The sequence below is a fragment of the Mobula hypostoma genome, chromosome 19, assembly GCF_963921235.1.
Source record: "Mobula hypostoma chromosome 19, sMobHyp1.1, whole genome shotgun sequence".
Taxonomy (NCBI): domain Eukaryota; kingdom Metazoa; phylum Chordata; class Chondrichthyes; order Myliobatiformes; family Myliobatidae; genus Mobula; species Mobula hypostoma.
Genome location: NC_086115.1, coordinates 9,173,290 through 9,195,782, shown reverse-complemented (window position 1 = coordinate 9,195,782; position 22,493 = coordinate 9,173,290). Strand labels below are relative to the sequence as shown.

General features: G+C 42.5%; 1 protein-coding gene across 6 annotated transcripts in view; it reads left to right on the top strand.

Moving 5' to 3' along the window:
- The window catches only part of LOC134358801 (ectonucleoside triphosphate diphosphohydrolase 4-like), a 99,119-nt gene that overhangs the window by 42,644 nt on the left and 33,982 nt on the right, over window positions 1-22,493 (top strand). For all 6 annotated transcript variants that reach the window (XM_063071304.1, XM_063071303.1, XM_063071302.1 and 3 more), the window contains 4 exons: window positions 1,860-2,065; window positions 5,815-5,965; window positions 15,285-15,388; window positions 21,204-21,263. In XM_063071304.1, the coding sequence (XP_062927374.1) occupies window positions 1,860-2,065; window positions 5,815-5,965; window positions 15,285-15,388; window positions 21,204-21,263 (521 nt within the window). The remainder of the gene's footprint in view (window positions 1-1,859; window positions 2,066-5,814; window positions 5,966-15,284; window positions 15,389-21,203; window positions 21,264-22,493) is intronic.

Below are 22,493 nucleotides of genomic sequence, written 5' to 3'. Positions count from 1 at the left end.
TTTAGATGCTGGAAATCTATAATAAAAACACAAAACTTGAGGGGAAAACTCAGCCAGTCAATCAGCATCTTTTGAAGGAGAAACAGTTAATCTTCTGTGTCAAATAACTGCCTGCCCTGGGTGACAATTGCTTCACTCAACTTTAACTTCTCCCTCACCTGGTCTCACCTATCATTTGCCACCTTGTACTCCTGCCCCTCCTCCCACCTTCACATTCTGGCTTCTTACCCCCTTCCTCTCTACTTTTGATGAAGGGTTTTGGTCTGAAATATCGACTGCTTCTTCCTCTTCGTAGATGCTGCCTGACCAGCTGAGGGTGGTGAATCTGGAATTCATTGCCACAGACTGCTGTGGAGGCCAAAGCATTGGGTATATATGAAGCAGGCAGTGATAAGTTCTTGATTATTAAGGGTGTCAAAGGTTAAAGGGAGAAGGTGGGAGAATGGGGGGAAAGAATATCAACCAGGATTGAATGACAGAACAAACTTGATAGAATGCCCTAGTAACACATCAAAGTCGCTGGTGAACACAGCAGGCCAGGCAGCATCCCTAGAAAGAGGTACAGTCGACGTTTTGGGCCGAGACCCTTCGTCAGGACTGAAACCTGAAATGTCGACTGTACCTCTTCCTGGAGATGCTGCCTGGCCTGCTGCGTTCACCAGCAACTTTGATGTGTGTTGCTTGAAATTTCAGCATCTGCAGAATTCCTCGTGTGTAAGAATGTCCTAGTTCTGCTCTTGTCTTATAGCTATATGGTCTAATTGCTCATATTTCAAGCAAATTCCAATCCAATGCCTCCTTTGGACAGCCTTCCCAAGAATCAGAGAATAAAAATAATTTTTTTATGTAGGAATTGTATTCTTGCTAAGACTGATACTATTAACTTTGTTATTCTGATTATTTCATTGGAGAGTTTGTACCAATTGTTTATCTGTTAATTTAAATGGCAATCAGCATCATATGAGTGTGTACAGACAGTGTTCTGCTTTTTATGGAATTACAGTAGATTCCAGTTAACTGGGCCATCGGTTAATTGGGACAGCTATTTATTTGGGACAATTCTTAAATAACAAAAACTAATCAAGAAAATAGGTAAGAATTTCCTTCGTTTATTTGGGAGACTATGCTGCTTAATTGGGACAAGAGACTCTTGCTGAATAGTGTGCACACATGTGGTCGTTAGACACAACACCGTGCTTAGAGTGAAAAGTTTTCAACTTGCATTAGTTGTGTCTGTTTGTGTTCAAAAAGCAGTGATTTTAGTCACTGATAGTTGGCGAGAAATAAGCGGTAAGACAACTTAGAACTGTTTTGCTCACTGCAGTTTCAAGCATTCAGGCTTAGAGATGCCAAAAATGGCTGGGAGTGAAAATGAAACAATTTCATTGCTTCAAGTTAGGAACTATGGAGAATTTGAATGTATTGATCATCATTGTGAATGTTACAGTGAAAATGATGAGTTGAAGGGTGAATTCATCTTAAAAGCATTTTACGAAGGCAGTCCATTATCTGTACTAGATGTCTGTGTTGATTTTGTTCATTTACAGTCAATCAGAAGAACACAGCAGCGTACTCCAGATGAATTTCTCCGTTGATAATTATTAGGAACTAATACAGTTTTACAGTACTGTAATAGTATTAGTAGTGTTCTAGTTTGTGTATTTCACTTAATTACATAATTTGTTACTCAGTTTAACAGTAGTTTGTCTTTTCTATACCTTTCAATTATTTCCATGAAGCCAGCTAATTTGGGCAGCCACTTAATTGAGCTAAAAAGTACTGGTCCTGATGTGTCTCAATTAACTGGACTCCATTGTATTTGGGCTAATTAATATCCTTCCATTGAATCCCTCACACAGGTTCATGGCCAGAATTGAAGACATGGAACCCACTGATATCAATGATGCTGAACTAAACTACGGTGTGGTGATAGACTGTGGAAGTAGTGGGTCCAGAGTGTTTGTATACTTTTGGCCACGGCACAATGGGAACCCTCACGATCTCCTCAATATCAGGCAGATGAAAGACAAGAACAGGAAGCCGGTGGTTAAGAAAATCAAACCAGGTAATTGCTGGGCTAGAAAGATCTGCAGAGTTCCTGGTTTGTGAGCGTAGTATGTATGTCGCATTGTTATTCAGCATGGTGAAGTGTTCCCCTCTTTTCGGTAAAGCTTGTACAGAGGGCTGACATGGTGGCATAGCGACGATCATAATGCGATTACAGTGCCAGCGATCATCCATTGGATTTCAATCTCCACAGTTGTTTGTAATGAGTTTGTACATTCTTCCCATGACCACATGGGTTTCCTTCGAGAGTCCGAAAACCGTAAGACATGGGAGCAGAATTTAGACATTCATCTATCAAGTCTGCTCTGCCATTTCATCATGGCTGATTTATTTCCCTATCAACCTCAATCTCCTGTCCTCTCCCGTTTCTTCCCACATTCCAATGATGTACAAATTAGTAAGTTATAAACAGAAATGATTCTGCATGTGCTGGAAATCCAGAGCTATACACACAAAAACTCAACAGATCAGGCAACATCTATGGAAATGAATAAGCAGTCGACACTTCAGACCAAGATCCTCCTTCGTGACTGGAAAGGAAGGGGGAAGTTGCCAGAATAAAAAGGTGGGGGAGGGGAAGGAGGACTAGCTAGAAGGTGATAGGTGAATGGGTTAGTAAATTGTGGGCATGCTACATTGGCATCGGAAGCATGGCAATGCTTGTGTCAAATAAAGCTAATCTTTTTTTACATTCCATGTGCTGGTCAGGTACAGTCCATGTAGCTTCTGAGTCAAAGGGTTGTGTGTTCAAATCCCACTCCAAAGACTTGAGCGCAAGATCACTGCTGACAGTCGAGTACAGCAATGAATGAGAGCTCCAATATTGAGGGTGCAGTAGCAGGATTGTTGCTATGTTAAGCAGAAGTACTCAGCTGTTAATTTTGGTTATTCAGATGAATGTTAAAAGCCCTATAGTACTAATTGAAAATTACCAGGACATACTTACTGGTGTCTCAAGCAACAATCTTCCCTCACTGAGTATCAGGAGACTTAACCCACAGAATGAGCTGGGCAAATGTTAAAATATACTAAAAAATTACAGATGCATATTCACAAGTGTAAGCTGCTGCGCTTGGAAACTGAGACTAGTGTTTAGTAGTAGGTTTATGTCATAGTGTCCTAATGACCTAACAATGACCTAACCTAAGTAGACAATGGATGCGCCCGGTTTTCCGGGGCACAGACCTGGGCGATGAATATGGAGATCCTGGGCTGCCCAGACATCAAGATCCCCCTCTTGGCCTCGTGGATGTGGTCCGAAGGAATGCGAAGCAGTACATTTGGCATCAGCTTGGCTGCAGGAGCTGCCGGGAGGTGACGTGACACGTTATCCAACTGCCTTAGGAGCTCCACTCATAGTGTCCACCCATAGCACATCAGAGCTCTACATACCTAGCATTAAACTACACAACCAGTGCTGTGGAATACCTCCAGATCATAACCAAATTGTACACTCTGTGCCTAGACCACACCTCGAATGTAGTTCTGGTCATCACCTCAAGCAATAGAGAGATTGCAAATGGATTGTTATTATTGGTAGTCCTGAGAAAAGGTATCAACTGTGCCACTAAGTCTAAGATTGTAAACTTCAATTAAATGTTTAGGAATGTTTTGTTAAATTGCAATCTTTTGGTGATAAACTATGTGGGGAATGCTGTATACATGTGTACGGTTGAATGATAAACTTGAACTCTCTGGTATGGAGGGGGGTGCTACTGCACAGGACCAAAAGAAGCTACAGAAAGTTGTCAAATTAGTCAGCTCCATCATGGGTACTAGCCTCCGTAGTATCCAGGACATCTTAAAGGAGTGGTGCCTCAGAAAGGTGGTATCCATTATTAACGACCATCACCCAGGACATGCCCTCTTATCATTGCAACTATCAGGAAGGAAGTACAGAAGCCTCAAGGCACATACTTAGCGATTCAGGAACAGCTTCTTCCCCTCTGCCATGTGATCCCTAAATGGACATTGAACCCTTGGACGCTACCCTACTTTTTTATATTTTCTATTATTTATGTTTTGCACTATTTTTGATCTAACCATTTAATATACATATACTTATTTAGCCAATACTTAATGTAATTGATATACTTATTTACTTATTTTTCTATATTATCATATTGTATAGTATTGTACTGCTGTGCTAATTTCACGACACACACCAGTGATAATAAACCTGATTCTGAATATAGAATACAAAGAAAAACATCAGCTTTATTTCTCACACGTACATCAAATCATCAAAGCAACTCCAAGACTCTACAAAGAAACAGATCAGTTACAGCAAGTTGAATTCAACTGCATTCTCTTCCAGTAAATGCCTTTACTTTGTTAGGGAGCTGAAGAAAGCTGGACTATGCACATCCTTACTCACATCATTCTACAGATGTGCAGTAGAGGGCATCCTAACAAGCTGCATCGCTGTACGTTATGGAAACTGCACTGCGGCGGACAGGAAGGCTAGCCAAAAACTACCCAACACGTCGCCAGCACCAGCCTATCCACCAGTAAGGACATATATACAGAAAGGTGCCAGAAAAGGCCAGTAACATCATGGAGGATCCCAACACCTTGCTCATGGACTGTTTGACCCATTCCCATCAGGGAGGAGGTGACATAGCATCTACGACAGGATCACCAGACTTGAAAACAGCTACTTTCCCCAAGCATTGAGGCTGGTCAGCACTTCCACCCACTAACCCATCCCTCCGCACCCGTAACCACCACTACTTTGTTATTTCCTGTCAACACTACTTTATGGACATACATTTTATTGTGTTTTTTATCATTATTATTGTGTTCTTTCTCCTGTGCTTTTTTGTGCTGTAACAATTATTTTATTCTTTACACTTGTGTGCAGGAAATTAGAAAATGTTGAATCCTGTTTAACTTGTAATTAATAACCTTTTTGTAGAACTCTGCTGCCACCCTCTGGTTTTGAATCTGTATTGCACTTTAACATTCATACAGTTTTAATGCAGTCATAAAACAAACTGCTGAACAACCTCAGCAGGTATGACACCATCTGTAGAGGGATACCAACAGCCAGACGCATGTTAAGCCTAATGAACATGAAGCAGTATTAAACATCTCTGAAGATCTACCCTGGGCCTGTTGTATTGATGAAGTTATGAAGAAGGCACGCCAGTGACTCTATTTCATTAGGAGTTTGAGGAGACTTGATACATCACCAAATACACTGGCAAATTTCTACGGATATACCGTGGAGAGCGTTCTGACTGGTTGCATTACTGTCTTGTATGGAGATGCCAATGCACAAGATCAGCTAAAACTGCAGAGGATTTTAAACTCATCCAGCTCCATCATTGGATTCTAACCTCCCCACCACCATGGACATCTTCAAAAGGCAATGCCTCAAGAAGGCGCATCCATCACTAAGAACCTCCACTATCTAGGACGTGCCCCCTTCTCGTTACTACCATCAGGAAGGAGGAACAGGAGCCTAAAGACCCACACTTAAATGTTTTCGGTGCAGCTTCTTCCCCTGCACCATCAGATTTCTGAATGCTTATGAGCCTGTGAACTCTACCTCACTATTCTGCTCTAATTTTGCATTATTTATCTTTTAATATTTATTATAACAGAATTTTTTAATGTATTACACTGTACTGCCACAATAGAAATTTCATGACTTGTATCAGTGACAATAAACCTAATACTTAGAAGTAATTATGTGTTGTCATCTGAAAATATTTGATTGCTATCTATCTAATTGCTTTCCAGGTATCTCGACGCTGGCCTCCTCCCCTGATAAGGCTATAGATTATCTCCGTCCTCTTCTGCGCTACGCAGCCGACTACATCCCTGTCACGAAGCACAAAGAAACACCATTGTACATTCTTTGCACAGCAGGCATGAGGCTTCTACCAGAAAGGTACAGGGATTGAATTTGGCAGGATTTCGCTGTACTGCACGATGAGGGGGCTGCCAGGAGGTTTGGGGGGATATAGGAAGATTGAGTGATTGGACGGGGCAGATGGAATACTATCCACCTTGGAGTTTAAAACACATAGAAGAGGAGTGTTTTTTATTGGTGAAAGAATAGATGGTTCTGGTGGTCAGAGGAATCTAGTTCTTGTGCAAGATTTCAGAAAGTTAACATGTAGTATCAGAAATCGGTTAGGAAGGAAAGTGGTTCGTTGGCTGCTTTTGCAATACAGTTTTAGTACAGGAGAGTCCTGCCTCACTTAGTGTTTGAGACTGCATCAGAGATAAATTGGCCTATTATCACGAACTAAAGTACAGTGAAAAATTTTGCATGTCACCCATACAGATCATTTAATCATATCAGTATTGAAGTAGTACAAGGGAAATGCAGTACAGGTTGAGCACCCCTTATCCAAAATGCTTGGCGCTGGATTTAGGATTTTTTTTCGGACACAAAACTCTTGCAGGGCTTTCTAGGGTAAATATAGAGTTAACATTTATCCTATCTTGTCAAAAACCATGTGTCACAGACTCAAAAGGTTAGCCACTCATGACAGTTTAAATTCATCTACCCAGGAAACCATGGAACCCACCCCTTCTATTCTCCCCCACCCTCATGACCTACCCATCACCTCCCTCTGGTCCCCTCCACTTCCCTTACTTCCATGGTCCTCTGTCCTCTATTAGATTCCTCCTTCAGCCTTTAATCTTTTTCATTTATCACATCCCAGCTTCTCAATTCATCCCCCCTCCCTTGCCCACCCACCTTCCCTATTCACCTGGTCTTTCTTATCACCTGCCAACTTGTACTCCTCACCCTCCGTCCCCATCCCCACCATCTCATTCTGTCATCTGCCCCCTTCTTTTCCTGACCTAATGAAGGGTCTCAGCCTGAAACATCAACTGTTTATTCCTTTCCATAGATACTGCTGTGTTCCTCCAGCATTTTGTGTGTTAACCGTGGAAGCTCACCAGCTGAGTACATTCAGGTGGATCAATTGAATTGTTTGTGTTACTTAGGGAACTGAGGGAAATTTAGTGCAGGAGAGTGGAGCTAAGGTAAAAGGTCTGCCAGAATCTTGTTGGAAAGCAAAATTTCTTGTTAGAGAAACAAGAAATTTCACAACATACACTCAATGGCCAGTTTATCAGGTACAGGAGTGATGCCTGGTGTGGTCTTCTCCTATTGTAGCCCATCTACTTCAAGGTTCGACATATTGTGCATTCAGAGATGCTCTTCTGCACAGCACTGTAACAGGAGATTATTTGAGTTAATGCCAGCTTGAACCAGCCTGGACATTCTCCTCTGACCTCTTTCATTAACAGGGCGTTTTTGCCCAAAGAACTGCCGCTCACTGGATTTCATTTGTTTCCCGCACCATTCTCCATAAATTCTAGAAACTGTTGTGTGTGAAAACTGCAGGAGATCAGCAGTTTCTGAGATACTCAAACCACCCTGTCTGGCACCAACAATCATTCCACAGTCAAAGTTACTTGGATCACATATCTTTCACATTCTGATGCTTGGTTTCAGCAACAACTAAACCTCTTGACCATACCTGCGTGCTTTTATGCATTGAGTTGTTGCCACGTGAGTGGCAGATTAGATATTTGCATTACCAAGCAAACGGAGAGATGTACCTAATAAAGTGGCCACTGAGTGCATGTCGCTGATAATAAACCTGATTCTGATGCTGGAGAGGAGGCACAAGATGAAATATTCTACTCCTCGCCTTTCCTGTGCTTCCAGTGTTTTGTTTGTTTTTGTGCTCTCATTTCCCTTCCAATGACACAAAAATAAGTGGAAAGGCACATTAGAGTGATGATATTGTGACCCAGCAATGAGATATATGTGGACATGCTTGCTAGAACTGTAGGGGAGGGTTTAAATTCATTTTTGTCAAGGGAATGTGAAACTGAGTGATAGGGCTGACAATAGGGCAGTTGGTATGCAAGCAGAGGCGGTGTGCAGTGAGGCTGTCAGGAAGGACAGGCAAATAGGGCAAAATTTTAGTCAATGGGATGAGTTGCAGTGTAACAAGGGGACAAAATTGAAAAGGGTGATAAATACAGGACTGAGGTTATTGTATTTGAATGCATGCATTATATGCAATAAGGTAGGTAATCTTGTGCAGTTAGATATTGATATGTATGACATTGTGGGCATCACTGAGTCATGGCTGAAAGAAGATTATAGATGGGAGCTTAATATCCAAGGGTACCCATTGTGTTGAAAGGGCAGGCAGAGGGGGTGGTGTGGCTCTATTGGTTTAAAAAAAAAATAAATCAAATCCTTAGAGGTGACACAGGATTGGAAGATGTAGAATCCTTGTAGGTAAAGTTAAGAAGCTGCAAGGGTAAAAAGACCGTGATAGGAATGATATATAGGCATCTGAACTGTAACCAAGATGTGGGCTACAAATTACAGCAGGATATAGAAAATGCATGTGAAAAAGCAAAATGTTAAGATAGTTATGGGGAGTTTCAATATGCAGATAGATTGAGAAAATCAGGTTGGTGCTGATTTTCATCCCAAGAAAGAATTTATTGAATACATTTGAGATGACTTTTTCGAGCAGCCTGTGGTTGAGCCCACTATGGGATCAGCTATGGTGGGTTGAGTGTTGCATAATGAGCCAGGTTTGATGAAGGAGCTTAAGGTAAAGGAACCCTTTGGAGGCAGTGATCATAATATGATAGAATTCACCCTGTAATTTGAGAGGGAGAAGCTAAAGTCAAATGTATTAGTATTACAGTGGAGTAAAGGGAATTACAGAGGCATGGAGAGGAGCTGGCCAAAGTTGATTGGCAGGGGGTTCTAGCAGGAATGACAGCAGAGCAGCAATGGCTGGCATATCTGGGATCAATTTGTAAGGCATAGGATAGATACGTCCCAAAGGAGGAGTATTGTAAAGTCAAAATGACAGAACCATGGCTGACAAGGGAAGTCAAAGCCAACATAAAAGTAAAAGGACTTATAATAGAGCAAAAATTAGTGAGAAGTTAGAGAATTGGGAAGATTTTAAAAACCACAACAGTGAACAAAGAAAAGCCATAAAGAGGAAAAAGATGAAATATGAAGGTAAACTAGCCAATAATATTAAAAATGATAGCAAAAGTTTCTTCAGATATATAAAGAGTAAAAGAGAGGCGAGAGTAAATATTGAACCGCTGGCACCGGGGAAGTTGTACTGGGGGACAAGGAAATGGCGGACGAACTGAATATGAATTTTGCATCAGTCTTAACTGTGGAAGACACTAACAGTATGCCAGAAGTTTGAGTGTGTCAGGAAGCAGAATGAGTGTTGTTGCTATTACAAGCGAGAAGATGCTTGGAGGAAGGCAATAAGTCTGAAGATAGATAACTCATCTGGACAAGGCAGTTGAGACTCCAGCATTCTGAAAGAGGTAACTGGAGATGGTGGAGGCCTTAGTAATGATCTTTTAAGAATCAATAGATTCTGGAATGGTTCCTGAGGACGAGAGAACTGAAAATGTCCTTCTACTCTTCAAGAATGAAGGAAGGCAGAATAAAGGAAATTATAGACCAGTTAACTCAGTAGTTGAGAAGATATTGGAGTGGATTGTTAAGGATGAGGTTTCGGGGTACTTGGAAGCACATGGTAAAATAGGCCTAAGTCAGCATGGTTTCCTAATTCGAAGAAGGAAGTCTGAGAATCGGAGCGGGAGTGCGGAGGAAGCCATTTTTGAATTTTTCGGTTTTTTTGCCATCGGCGTTCAGAGAGGCGGGACTGCGCAGGCGTGTGACGTCGGGCAGTGAAGCGCGGAAGATTTAAAAGGAACAGAGCCTTATACAGCGGGTAGCATAGTTTGCGGGCGGCGGAGTGAGCCGGGAGCAGAGTGAAGCCTTAAGGGCTTTGGCTCACCAGGCTTAGGCGGAGACGGGTGAGGCGAGGAAGGTTTGGTATTCATTTTTTGTTGTTATTTGAGGCGAGGGGCAGTATGAGTGTGAGGGCAGTTTGTTGTTCTCTGTGCTGGATGTGGGAGGCCCTGGAGTCTCCGAGCCTCCCAGACGTCCACATCTGCGCCAGGTGCGCCGAGGTGCAGCTCCTAAGGGACCGCGTTAGGGAACTGGAGCTGCAGCTTGATGACCTTCGTCTGGTCGGGGAGAGTGAGGAGTTGATAGAGAGGAGTTACAGGCAGGTGGTCACACCGGGGCCACGGGAGGCAGACAAGTAGGTCACGGTTAGGAGGGGGAAGGGGAAGAGTCAGGTAATAGAGAGTACCCCGGTGGCTGTGCCCCTTGACAATAGGTACACCTGTTTGAGTACTGTTGGGGGGGACAGCTTACCTGGGGGAAGCGACAGTGGCCGTGCCTCTGGCACAGAGTCTGGCCCTGTAGCTCAGAAAGGTAGGGAAAGGAAGAGGAGGGCAGTTGTAATAGGGGACTCGATAGTAAGGGGGTCAGATAGGCGATTCTGTGGATGCAGTCCAGAGACCTGGATGGTAGTTTGCCTCCCTGGTGCCAGGGTCCGGGATATTTCTGATCGTGTCCAAGATATCCTGAAGTGGGAGGGTGAGGAGCCAGAGGTCGTGGTACATATAGGTACCAATGACATAGGTAGAACAAGGGAAGAGGTCCTGAAAAGAGAATATAGGGAGTTAGGAAGGGAGTTGAGAAAAAGGACCGCAAAGGTAATAACCTCGGGATTATTGCCTGTGCCACGCGACAGTGAGAGTAAGAATGCAATGAGGTGGAGGATAAATGTGTGGCTGAGGGATTGGAGCAGGGGGCAGGGATTCAAGTTTTTGGATCATTGGGACCTCTTTTGGCACAGGTGTGACCTGTACAAAAAGGATGGGTTACACTTGAATCCTAGGGGGACCAATATCCTGGCGGGGAGATTTGCGAGGGCTACTGAGGTGACTTTAAACTAGAATGGTTGGGGGGTGGAATCAAATTAAAGAGACTAGGAGAGAGGAGGTTACTTCACAACAGGGGGATGGGAACCAGTGCAGAGAGACAGAGGAGTGTAAAATGAGGATAGAAGCAAAAAGTAGTAAGGTGAAAGGTAAAAGTGGCAGGCCGGCAAATCCATGGCAAAAATCAAAAAGGGCCACTTTTCAACATAATTGTATAAGGGCTAAAGAATGTTGTAAAAGTGAGCCTGAAGGCCTTGTGTGTCATTGCAAGGAGCATTCATAACAAGGTGGATGAATTAAAAGTGCAGATTGTTATTAATGAATATGATATAGTTGGGATCACAGAGACATGGCTCCAGGGTGACCAGGGATGGGAGCTCAACATTCAGGGATATTCAATATTCAGGAGGGATAGACATGAACGAAAAGGAGGTGGGGTAGCATTGCTGGTTACAGAGGAGATTAACACAATAGAAAGGAAGGACATTAGCCAGGAGGATGTGGAATCGATGTGGGTAGAGCTGCATAACACTAAGGGGCAGAAAACACTGGTGGGAGTTGTGTACAGGCCACCTAACAGTAGTAGTGAGGTTGGGGATGGTATTAAACAGGAAATTAGAAATGTGTGCAATAAAGGAACAGCAGTTATAATGGGTGACTTCAACCTACATATAGATTGGGTGAATCAAATTGGTAAGGGTGCTGAGGAAGAGGATTTCTTAGAATGTATGCGGGATGGTTTTTTGAACCAACATGTCGAGGAACCAACTAGAGAGCAGGCTATTCTAGACTGGGTATTGAGCAGTGAGGAAGGGTTAATTAGCAATCTTGTCGTGAGAGACCCCTTGGGTAAGAGTGACCATAATATGGTGGAATTCTTCATTAAGATGGAGAGTGACTCAGTTAATTCAGAAACAAAGGTTCTGAACTTAAAGAGGGGTAACTTTGAAGGTATGAGACATGAATTAGCTAAGATAGTCTGGCAAATGACACTTAAAGGGTTGACGGTGGATATGCAATGGCATGGATGAGCTACAACAATTGTTCATCCCAGTTTGGCAAAAGAATAAATCATGGAAGGTAGTGCACCCGTGGCTGACAAGGGAAATTAGGGACAGTATCAATTCCAAAGAAGAAGCATACAAATTAGCCAGAAAAAGTGGCTCACCTGAGGACTGGGACAAATTCAGAGTCCAGCAGAGGAGGACAAAGGGCTTAATTAGGAAAGGGAAAGAAGATTATGAGAGAAAACTGGCAGGGAACATAAAAACTGACTGTAAAAGCTTTTATAGATATGTGAAAAGAAAAAGATTGGTTAAGACAAATGTAGGTCCCCTACAGACAGAAACAGGTGAATTGATTATGGGGAGCAAGGACATGGCAGACCAATTGAATAACTACTTTGGTTCTATCTTCACTAAGGAGGACATAAATAATCTTCCGGAAATAGTAGAGGACAGAGGGTCTAGTGAGATGGAGGAACTGAGGGAAATACATGTTAGTAGGGAAGTGGTGTTAGGTAAATTGAAGGGATTAAAGGCAGGTAAATTCCCAGGGCCAGATGGTCTGCATCCCAGAGTGCTTAAGGAAGTAGCCCAAGAAATAGTGGATGCATTAGTGATAATTTTTCAAAACTCGTTAGATTCTGGACTAGTTCCTGAGGATTGGAGGGTGGCTAATGTAACCCCACTTTTTAAAAAAGGAGGGAGAGAGAAACCGGGGAATTATAGACCGGTTAGCCTAATATCGGTGGTGGGGAAATTTCTAGAGTCAGTTATCAAAGATGTGATAACAGCACATTTGGAAAGTGGTGAAATCATCGGACAAAGTCAGCATGGATTTGTGAAAGGAAAATCATGTCTGACGAATCTCATAGAATTTTTTGAGGATGTAACTAGTAGAGTGGATAGGGGAGAACCAGTGGATGTGGTATATTTGGATTTTCAAAAGGCTTTTGACAAGGTCCCACATAGGAGATTAGTGTGCAAACTTAAAGCACACGGTATTGGAGGTAAGGTATTGATGTGGGTAGAGAATTGGTTAGCAGACAGGAAGCAAAGAGTGGGAATAAACGGGACCTTTTCAGAATGGCAGGCAGTGACAAGTGGGGTATCGCAAGGCTCAGTGCTGGGACCCCAGTAGTTTACAATATATATTAATGACTTAGATAGAGGAATTAAAAGGTGAGTGGGCAAATTCATGGCAGATGCAATTTAATGTGGATAAATGTGAGGTTATCCACTTTGGTGGCAAAAATAGGAAAACAGATTATTATCTGAATGGTGGCCGATTAGGAAAAGGGGAGGTGCAATGAGACCTGGGTGTCATTATACACCAGTCATTGAAAGTGGGCATGCAGGTACAGCAGGCCGTGAAAAAGACAAATGGTATGCTGGCATTCATAGCAAGAGGATTCGAGTTAAGGAGCAGGGAGGTACTACTGCAGTTGGACAAGGCCTTGGTGAGACCACACCTGGAGTATTGTGTGCAGTTTTGGTCCCCTAAACTGAGGAAAGGCATCCTTGCCATAGAGGGAGTACAAAGGAGGTTCACCAGATTGATTCCTGGGATGGCAGGACTTTCATATGATGAAAGACTGGATCAACTAGGCTTATACTCATTGGAATTTAGAAGATTGAGGGGGGATCTTATTGAAACGTATAAAATCCTAAAGGGATTGGACAGGCTAGATGCAGGAAGATTGTTCCCGATGTCGGGGAAGTCCAGAACGAGGGGTCACAGTTTGAGGATAAAGGGGAAGCCTTTTAGGACTGAGATTAGGAAAAACTTCTTCACACAGAGAGTGGTGAATCTGTGGAATTCTCTGCCACGAAACAGTTGAGGCCAGTTAATTGGCTATATTTGAGAGGGAGTTAGATATGGCCCTTGTGGCTAAAGGGATCAGGGGGTATGGAGGGAAGTCTGGTACAGGGTTCTGAGTTGGATGATCAGGCATGATCATACTGAATGGCGGTGCAGGCTCAAAGGGCCAAATGGCCTACTCCTACACCTGTTTTCTATGTTTCTATGTAAAGGAAAATCTTGCCTAACAAATCTGTTGGAATTCCTTGAGGAAATAACAAGCAAGATAGACAATGGAGACTGGTGGAAGTTATGTACTTGGATTTTCAGAAGGCCTTTGAAAACATGATGCGCATGAGGCTGCTTAACAAATAAGAGCCCATAGTATTACAGGGAAGATACCAGCGTGGTTGGAGCATTGGCTTATCGGCAGGAGGCGGAGAGGGTATAAAGGGAGCCCTTTTCTGATTTGCTGCTGGTGACTGGTGGTGTTCCACAGGGGTCGGTGTTGGGACTGACTTTTTTTTACATTGTATGTCAATGACTTGGATGAAGGAATTGATGGCTTTGTGGCCAGGTTTGCAGACGATGGGTGGAGGAGGAGGTAGTGTTGAAGAAGCAGGGAGGCTGCAGAAGGATTTGGCTGGATTAGAAGAATGGGCAAAGACGTATGAGATGGGGTACTGTGTCAGGAAGTGTATTGTCATGCACTTTGGTAGAAGGAATAAAAGCATAGTCTATTTTCTAAAGAGGGAGAAAATTCAAATATCGGAGGTGCAAAGTGTCTTGGGAGCCCACCTGCAGGATTCCCTAAAAGGTTGAGTTGGTGATGAGGAAGGCAAATGCAACATTTGCATTCATTTCGAGAGGACTAGAATATAAGAGCAAAGATGTAATGTTGAGGCTTTACAAAGCACTGCTGAGGCCTCACTTGTAGTATTGTGAGCAGTTTGGGCCCCGATCTGAGAAAGAATGTGCTGACACTGGAGAGGGTTCAAAGGAGATTCACAAAAATGATTCAGGGAATGAAAGATGTATTGAATGAGGAGCGCTTGATAACTCTGGGGCAGTACTCGCTGGAATTCAGAAGAATGAGGGGGTGACCTTATTGAAACCTATCAAATTTGAATGGTCTGAAAATCTATAGTGGGACAGATTTCAATGCACATGTCAAGCTGTGATCACGGATACCCTCCCCAGGACATTCTGCACTCAAGGCAGCTGTGGGTTTGCACACCACCAGGCAATTCCAAGTGCAGTGTGGGTGGGTGTGTACACCAGCAGGGAATTCGGAGAGCAATCAAACTGAGACAACGGTAAAGTCCAGAGTACAAATCCTGCTCAAGAGTGAGTGTTGTCTTCTGCAGCAGTCAAAGCCACCCATAGCCTTCATCCAGTGTTAAAACATTTACCTGTAAAATCTCTTTGAGAGTGTAAGATCCCAGACTTATCCCAGTGTCAGCTGCAGGAGATTTGGTCCTAAGTTATAAAGGGAGAATTTGCCAAGAGGGCTCATTGGTTTTCATGGTTGCTGTTGAAGGGAAATCATATTGGAATTCAAATATCTTGCATCTCTTCAGCCAACAGGGCGCCATTCTCCAGAACCTTTATGTTAATGTGCCAGTGGAATTTGACTTCCTGTTCTCAGAGTCGCATGCAGAAGTGATATCTGGTAAACAAGAAGGTGTGTATCATACATTCATATCTATAGAGCACAGAAACAGTTTTTTTGCCCCAGTTCACCCATACCCACTAAGGTGCCTTGCTTGAGTTAATCCCGTTTGCATTTGGCCCATATCCCTCAAAACTTTGCCAACCATTAACCATAAACACTGTGCTACCCTGTGCCACTTTCACCAGCAGCTAGTTCCTTTTGCCCACCACCCTCTGTGTGGGAAGGTTTGCCTCTCATGTCCCCTTTAAATCTTTCCCCTCTCCTCTTAAATCCATGCCCTGTAGTTTTATACTTCTCGACCCTGTGGCTATCCACCTTATCGGCACCAATTCGTGCTAAACAAAGGAGTGCAGATGTTAGAAATCTGAAATAAAAAATAGACAATGCTTGTAGCCCTCAGTAGATTGAGCATAATCTCTAGAAGGGAAAATAGTTGATATTTCTGGTCGAAGACCCTTCGGAACAGGTATGTGTAACAGAGCACTAACAACACAGTTTCTGCTCCCTATCTTAGCAGTTTCTGTCTGTCCGCAGTATCGTGCATTCTATATCCAAGTTTCTCATCAGAATAACCCAAAAGAGCAATTGACTACTTCAGAATTAGAATCAGAATCAGTTTACTATCACTGACATGTCATGGAATTTGTTGTTTTGCAGCAGTGGTACAGTGCAATATGTAAAATATACTATAATTTACAATAAGAAATATGAAAAGTGTATATATGTATATATGAATGAACTTAGAAATCTTGTACATCTTTGACTAATCTTGTACATCATATTTTTAGGGTAACTTTTTATTTTTTTTTCAGATATATATATATTTATATTTGTAATGCTACTGTGTCACTGTAATTTCCTTTGGGATCAATAAAGTATGTATGTATCTATCTAAATAAATACAAGGAGAGGTCGGTAATGTGGGAAAGAGTAGAATCAATCAAAATGAGTCAGCTGAACAACAACAATAAAGGCTGGTAAATAGCAAAAGATGTGTGTGAGGGAGTTGTGCACTGGAACAGCTATGTGAAGAGAGAGGGAAATAATGTGAATACTGGAAATAGAGGCTGGAGGCCCAGAAGTAGCCAGTCCTGGGTTGAGGGAACTGTCTGTATGTGTGAATGGATGGGTGAGTACAGGTTTCCCCCGCCATCCGAAGGTAGAGCATTCCTATGAAACAGTTCGTAAGCCAGAAGGTTGTAAAGCGAAGAAGCAATTACCATTTATTTATATGGGAAAAATTTGTGAGCGTTCGCAGACCCAAAAATAACCTACCAAATCATGCCAAATAACACATAAAACCTAAAATAACAGTAACATATAGTAAAAGCAGGAATGATATGATAAATACACAACCTATATAAAATAGAAATACTTCTCTACAATCATTTCCACACTGTTCTCGGTAGCGAAAATCTCACGCAAGCGCTCTCGGCAGAAACACTCTCTGCAGTAACCTTTAAGCTATGAAGCTGCCAAATCATACTAAATAACACCTAAAAATACACAACCTATATAAAGTAGAAATAATGTGTGTACAGTGTAGTATCACTTACGGGAATCGGGAAGACATCGAGCACACTGATGATGATGTGTTAGGCTGAGTCGTCGTAGGTTGGGGTGGTGCAGTTGCCCCCACCCTCTGGGCCACCGACCGACACCGATCTGCGAAGCATGCAGCGGTCCAGTGGTAGCCGGGATGCACCCAGCACATCTTAAAGAAAAAAGCAAAAATAAATAAGCTAATTAATTAGGTGCAGCCCGGCACGTAAATGTCGGCCCAGATCAGAGGCGACACAGTCGGCAAAAGCCTCTGATCTGGGCCGACATTTACATGCCAGGCGGCACCTAATTAATTAGCTTGTTTATTTCGGCTTTTTTCTTAAAGATGTACTGGATATGTCCCGGCTACCGCTGCATTCTCCGCAGCCCGGGGATTGGGGTGGTGGGACACTGGGGTGTCATCTCATCATCGATCAGGGCAGGCAGGTCATTTTCTTCTATGTCTGCCTGCCTCGATGTCGAAGTTCGAGGTTCATCGTCTGCTGAAGGCTTGCTTGACTGCTAGCCTCGCGCATTTTTCTATCATATAGTTCTTTGTAAACACTCAAATCATCTTGCAAATATGCCCTAAACCGACGTACACATTCAAAATTAAAGTCGTACTTTATCATTGCAGCGAAAATCTCAAGCAGTTGCATCACGTTCAGTTCCTGGACGACTTCACTTTCGGTCTGTTCGCTGCTACATTCGGTTTCGATTGTTATCCTTTCCTCTTCCAGTTGCATCAGCTCTTCATCTATTAGTTCTTGGTCATGGGATCCCAAAGCCTCTTCAACATCATCTTCGTCAACTTCCACAAGCCAAACTCACTTTGTCCTTACTTCGTTCACCATGATCGAAACGCTTAATTATGTCTAGTTTTACGCTAAGTGTTACACCCTTACGAGCTCTTTTAGGCTTTTCCGATACCTCAGAACTCATCTTGCTAACAGATGCTCACAGGCACGTGTTTAAGCAATGCTGGTGAGAATGCCATTCCGAATCCCGGGGAGGAGTGGCTGCTCGGGGCGCGCGCTGCTTTTTTCACGCGCTGCCTTTTTTCGTAACAGTAAAAACACCTTCTGTTAGCGAAAACAGGGAACTAATGTAGGTCTTTCGTAACAGTGAGGTTTCGTAAAGTGAATGTTCGAAAAGCGGGTGACACCTGTACTTGGGAGGGAGTAAAGGGACTTGTTTTCCTGTTGTTGCTTTGTTGCTGTTCTGCTGAACATTGTGGGCATGCTATGTTGGCGCCAGAATGTGTGGCAACACTTGCGGACTGCCCCCAACCCATCCTTAGGTTATGTTGGTTCACTGTATGTTTTGATGTGCATGTGATTAAATGGGTAAATCTGAGTTACAAGGCTAGATTAGCTCACTTATCGAAAAGATCTTGAGATGTATAATGTTGAGATGGAAGGCGTGGAGCTCGTTCTCGAGCTTATATTGAGCCTTTTTGGACTAGTTCATGCAGAAAGGAGAAATAAAGTGACGTTGAGGGGTTACCGATACCAATTGAACAGAGGTGTTGCACAAAATAGTTGCCAATGAAACCATCACTGTAAATGACACGTACACCTGTTACGCAACTGCTGATGTTTTCCTGTGTCTATTTCATTGGCCAATGATGAAGTCACAGTATTTTATCGTTGTTGGCTTGGTCAATTGCATCAATCACAAGCAGATTGTGGAGGATGAAATCAGGTTGGTTTACCTCCCATGTTGCCTCCTCCCCTACCTACTGGAATCCCAGTTTTATTCTTCATTGCTTAGACAGCAGAGTCAGATTGATGGTGCCCCAAAGTTAGTGGGGGTGATGGGCTGACAGAACTGCATCCACTTGTTATTCAGCATTGATCAGCTAAGGTTGTACATTAGGTGGTAATGTGGAGGATGATTCCTTGCCCGTGAGAGTTCATGGGATGTAGAGTCAGTGCTGAGGATGTACAGAACTACTCCAGTCCACTAGTGTTTCACTCTGGTGATCACGCTAATGGGACAGGATGTTCTCAGGGATTATGATGCAGGAATCTGGCATAGTGTTTGTCTGTGAGTTATGCTTCCACAGTGAGGGACACTAGTTCCCAGATATTTGTAACTATAAGGTTCGCCAGACATAAGAGATTTTATCTCATCCAATGTTATTCCTACGATGATAACAAGTCCACTCTGCTCGCTTATCAGATTCCTCCACCTTCAGCCTGTCACCTCCTAGATTCTCACTTCATTGCTCCACCTTCACCCACCTACCTTTCCCCTCAGCTGGCTTTATCTATCACCTTCTTGTGTGTATTGCTTCTTTCCTCCCCCCCGCCCCCCCCAACTTTCCACTCCTGAAAAAGTAGATTGGCCCAAAATGTCACCTAATTATTCATTTCCATAGATGTTGCCTGACATGCTGAGTTCCTCAATCAGTTTGTATGTTGCTGTCAAGTTGTCTACTGTTTTATCCCTTTTCTGCCTCGGTTGAATAATTTGGCAAACTATAACTAATGGCTTTCTTGGCCAATTCAGAGGGTAGCCAAGTATCATCTCTCTTCCACTGATATGCTAGGCAGACCATATTAAGAAACTTAATTAAATATAATCAGATTAATAAATTAGATATTGATGACCTACTCCTTAGTCTGCTCTTGCCCTCTTGTGAAGCATTCCCACCATTGGGACATCCCATGCACCACTAATCTTCAGGCCATGCCACTCAGGAACTTGTGCTAATACTTTTGTAACTGTACGTGCCATCGTTACTGTGTGTGACGGTATGTACTGTGTTATACACTTCAGCTCCAGAGGAACATTGTTTCGTTTACTGTATATATGCGTATGGTTGAATGACAATTAAACCTGAACATGACTAATTTCTGCATTGCCCCAAGAGAGCTGGTGGTGTATCCCCATTAACAGGGTGAGGTGTGGTTTGGAGGGGAGCAACGCAAGATGTGGCTCTATCAGAGTGTCTCCCCTTCATACCTGTTAACTTGAGTTGTACTCGTGTTTCTTGATGCTGCACTCCATCACATGTTGCCGTGATGTAAGGGGCAGTCACGTTCACCTCGCCTCTGGAGTTCAGCTTCTGTGACAGCTTGGTAGTTTATGGTCACTTTTGCTGGAGTTTCATCTCCAGTTCTGTTTTACTTAATTCACTGCATGATTTTAGCTGCGTACAGGTAGAGAGGGAAGGAGACAATGCCAGGATACCCTGCTATTGTCACTCAGGGTTCACGTGCTTCCAATTCGGAATATTCCTGAACTAATCAGCTTATCAAATTGTTTGTGGATGATGGAGGTTAATAATTAACTCATGTGGAACTTAATAAAACAGCAGCAATTTCACTCACATTTTATTTCAGTTTAATCTCTCTCGGTATCTTTGTACCAAGATGATGACTCAATGTTATTTGATCAATAAGCCCTTGACTATCTAGCTTGCTCATATATGGGAATTCTACAACTAGAGTCAGCATGTTGTTCAAACGATTTTTGTCAGTGCATCAAATCCTTACTTTACCATTTAGTTCAGTCTTAAAATACATGTGAATGTTTAGAAACGTCTGTGTCTTCAAAATGCTGGAAGACCTCAGCAGGTCTAGGCAGCATCAATCAGAATGGATGTATAGTCGGTGTTTCGGGCCGAGACCCTTCATCAGGACTGAAGAATGGTCTGAGCCCAAAACATCGACTATCTATTCATTTCCATAGATGCTGCCTGTCTTGCTGATTTCCAGCATCTTCAGACTTCCTTGTGTTTCTAACTCTTCAAAATTCAGTTAATGATATCTTTTTGATATCCAGCTATAAATTATTCTTCAAAAGACAGTGCCTGAAGGAAGTGGCATCCATGATCTGCCCTCTTTCATTGCTGCCATCAGAAAAGAGGGACAGGAGCCTGAAGACCCACACTCAATATTTTAAGAACAGCTTCTTCCCCTCTGTCATCAGATTTCTGAATGGTCAATGAACACTACCTCAGTATTTTGCTCTCTTATTGCACTGTATATTTGTTTTTATTATTTCTTGTAGTAAATGCAGCAGATTCAATAGGCTGAATGGCCTAATTCTGCTCCATTCTTTATGATCTTTTTTGTAACGGAATATTTTTTAATGTATTGCACTGTACTACTGCAGCAAAACAACAATTTTGACGACACGTCAGTGATAATAAACCTGATTCGGATTCTCCCCTTGAAATTTCATCTGCTTGTCTAAACCTGATGTTTATATTCTGAAATGCTGCTATTTTTGTACCATGTTTCAAGCTTGTAATGTAGAAATATTTTGACAGGGGTCTATGCCTGGATTGGAATCAACTTTGTTCTTGGACGGTTTGACCATATTGAAGATAGTAAGTCTGCCTGTTCATACTGCTGTGTTTACAATTCCACTCAATCACTCTGATATTGTGTGCAATCTTTATTTCTCTGTCCACTGAGGTGTTCACAGCCTGCCCTATTTTACTCACCATGAGTAATAATTTTCATTATCATTGACCTCCACCTCTTTACCTCACGCCCTAAGCACAATAATACATGTCTTTAGAATAATTAAAAGCAAATATTCCAGATATTTTAAATCTGAAAAAAGAACAAAAACTTGATCAGGCAGCATCTTTGAAGAGGAAAGAAGAAATAGCTTTTAAGTCATTCACTTTTCCATTGCTTCCCCTCCATAGACTCTGTCTACACTTCGTACTGTCTCAGGAAAAAAGCCAACATAACCCCTCTTACCTCATATACTCTGTCTTCACCCCCACTTTTCCATCAGGAAGATGCAACAGCTTGAGAACACATCCCTTGATGCACAAGAACAGCTGTTATAAGACTCTCGATTTCTCATTGTACCCTTCCGTGGCTCTTGCATTTTATTTGTCTGACTGCATTTCCTCTGTAACTGTAACACTATTCTGCATTCTTACTGTCTTCTTTCTGTGTTACATCGATTTACCTCTGTATAGAATGATCTGCCTGGGTGGTTTTCATTCTTTCTCTGTACATATAACAATAATAAACCAAATCCAGTTCTATCTACTGATGCTGTGCTGAATGAGTCCAACACTGCCAGAGTTGCTGCCTTTTAAATGGAATCTGCAGTATGTATGGTTCTTCTCTCAACCTTTCTTTGTTTTATTCTTATCAGCATATCTTTCAAGTAAACGTAAATTTTGCTTCCTCCCTTGGATTTAGACACTTTCTGTTTGATGCTTACTTCATTTAAGTACCAGAAAGCTTTCCGTAGCAGCATTAGCATGACCTGTGGCTTTAAACTCAACAGTTTCTTCAGGAAATAAGTCAAACAGAAGCAAACAAAAGTAACATGCATGCACATGCACACACACAGAACTCAGCAGGTCAGGCAGGGAAATGAGCAGTCAATGTTTTGAGCTGAGACCCTTCATCATGACTGGCAAACAAAATTCATTATCATTGAGATAATGGTAAATCTTCATCTTAATTCTCTTTCTCTCCCCTGCCATATCTATCAATGTTCTTAGCTGTCAAAATTGGTGGAGCTTAGATTTGAAATTAATTGCTTCCACTATTTTGTTTGAGAGAGTTCTAAGTTTCCAGCGCCCCTT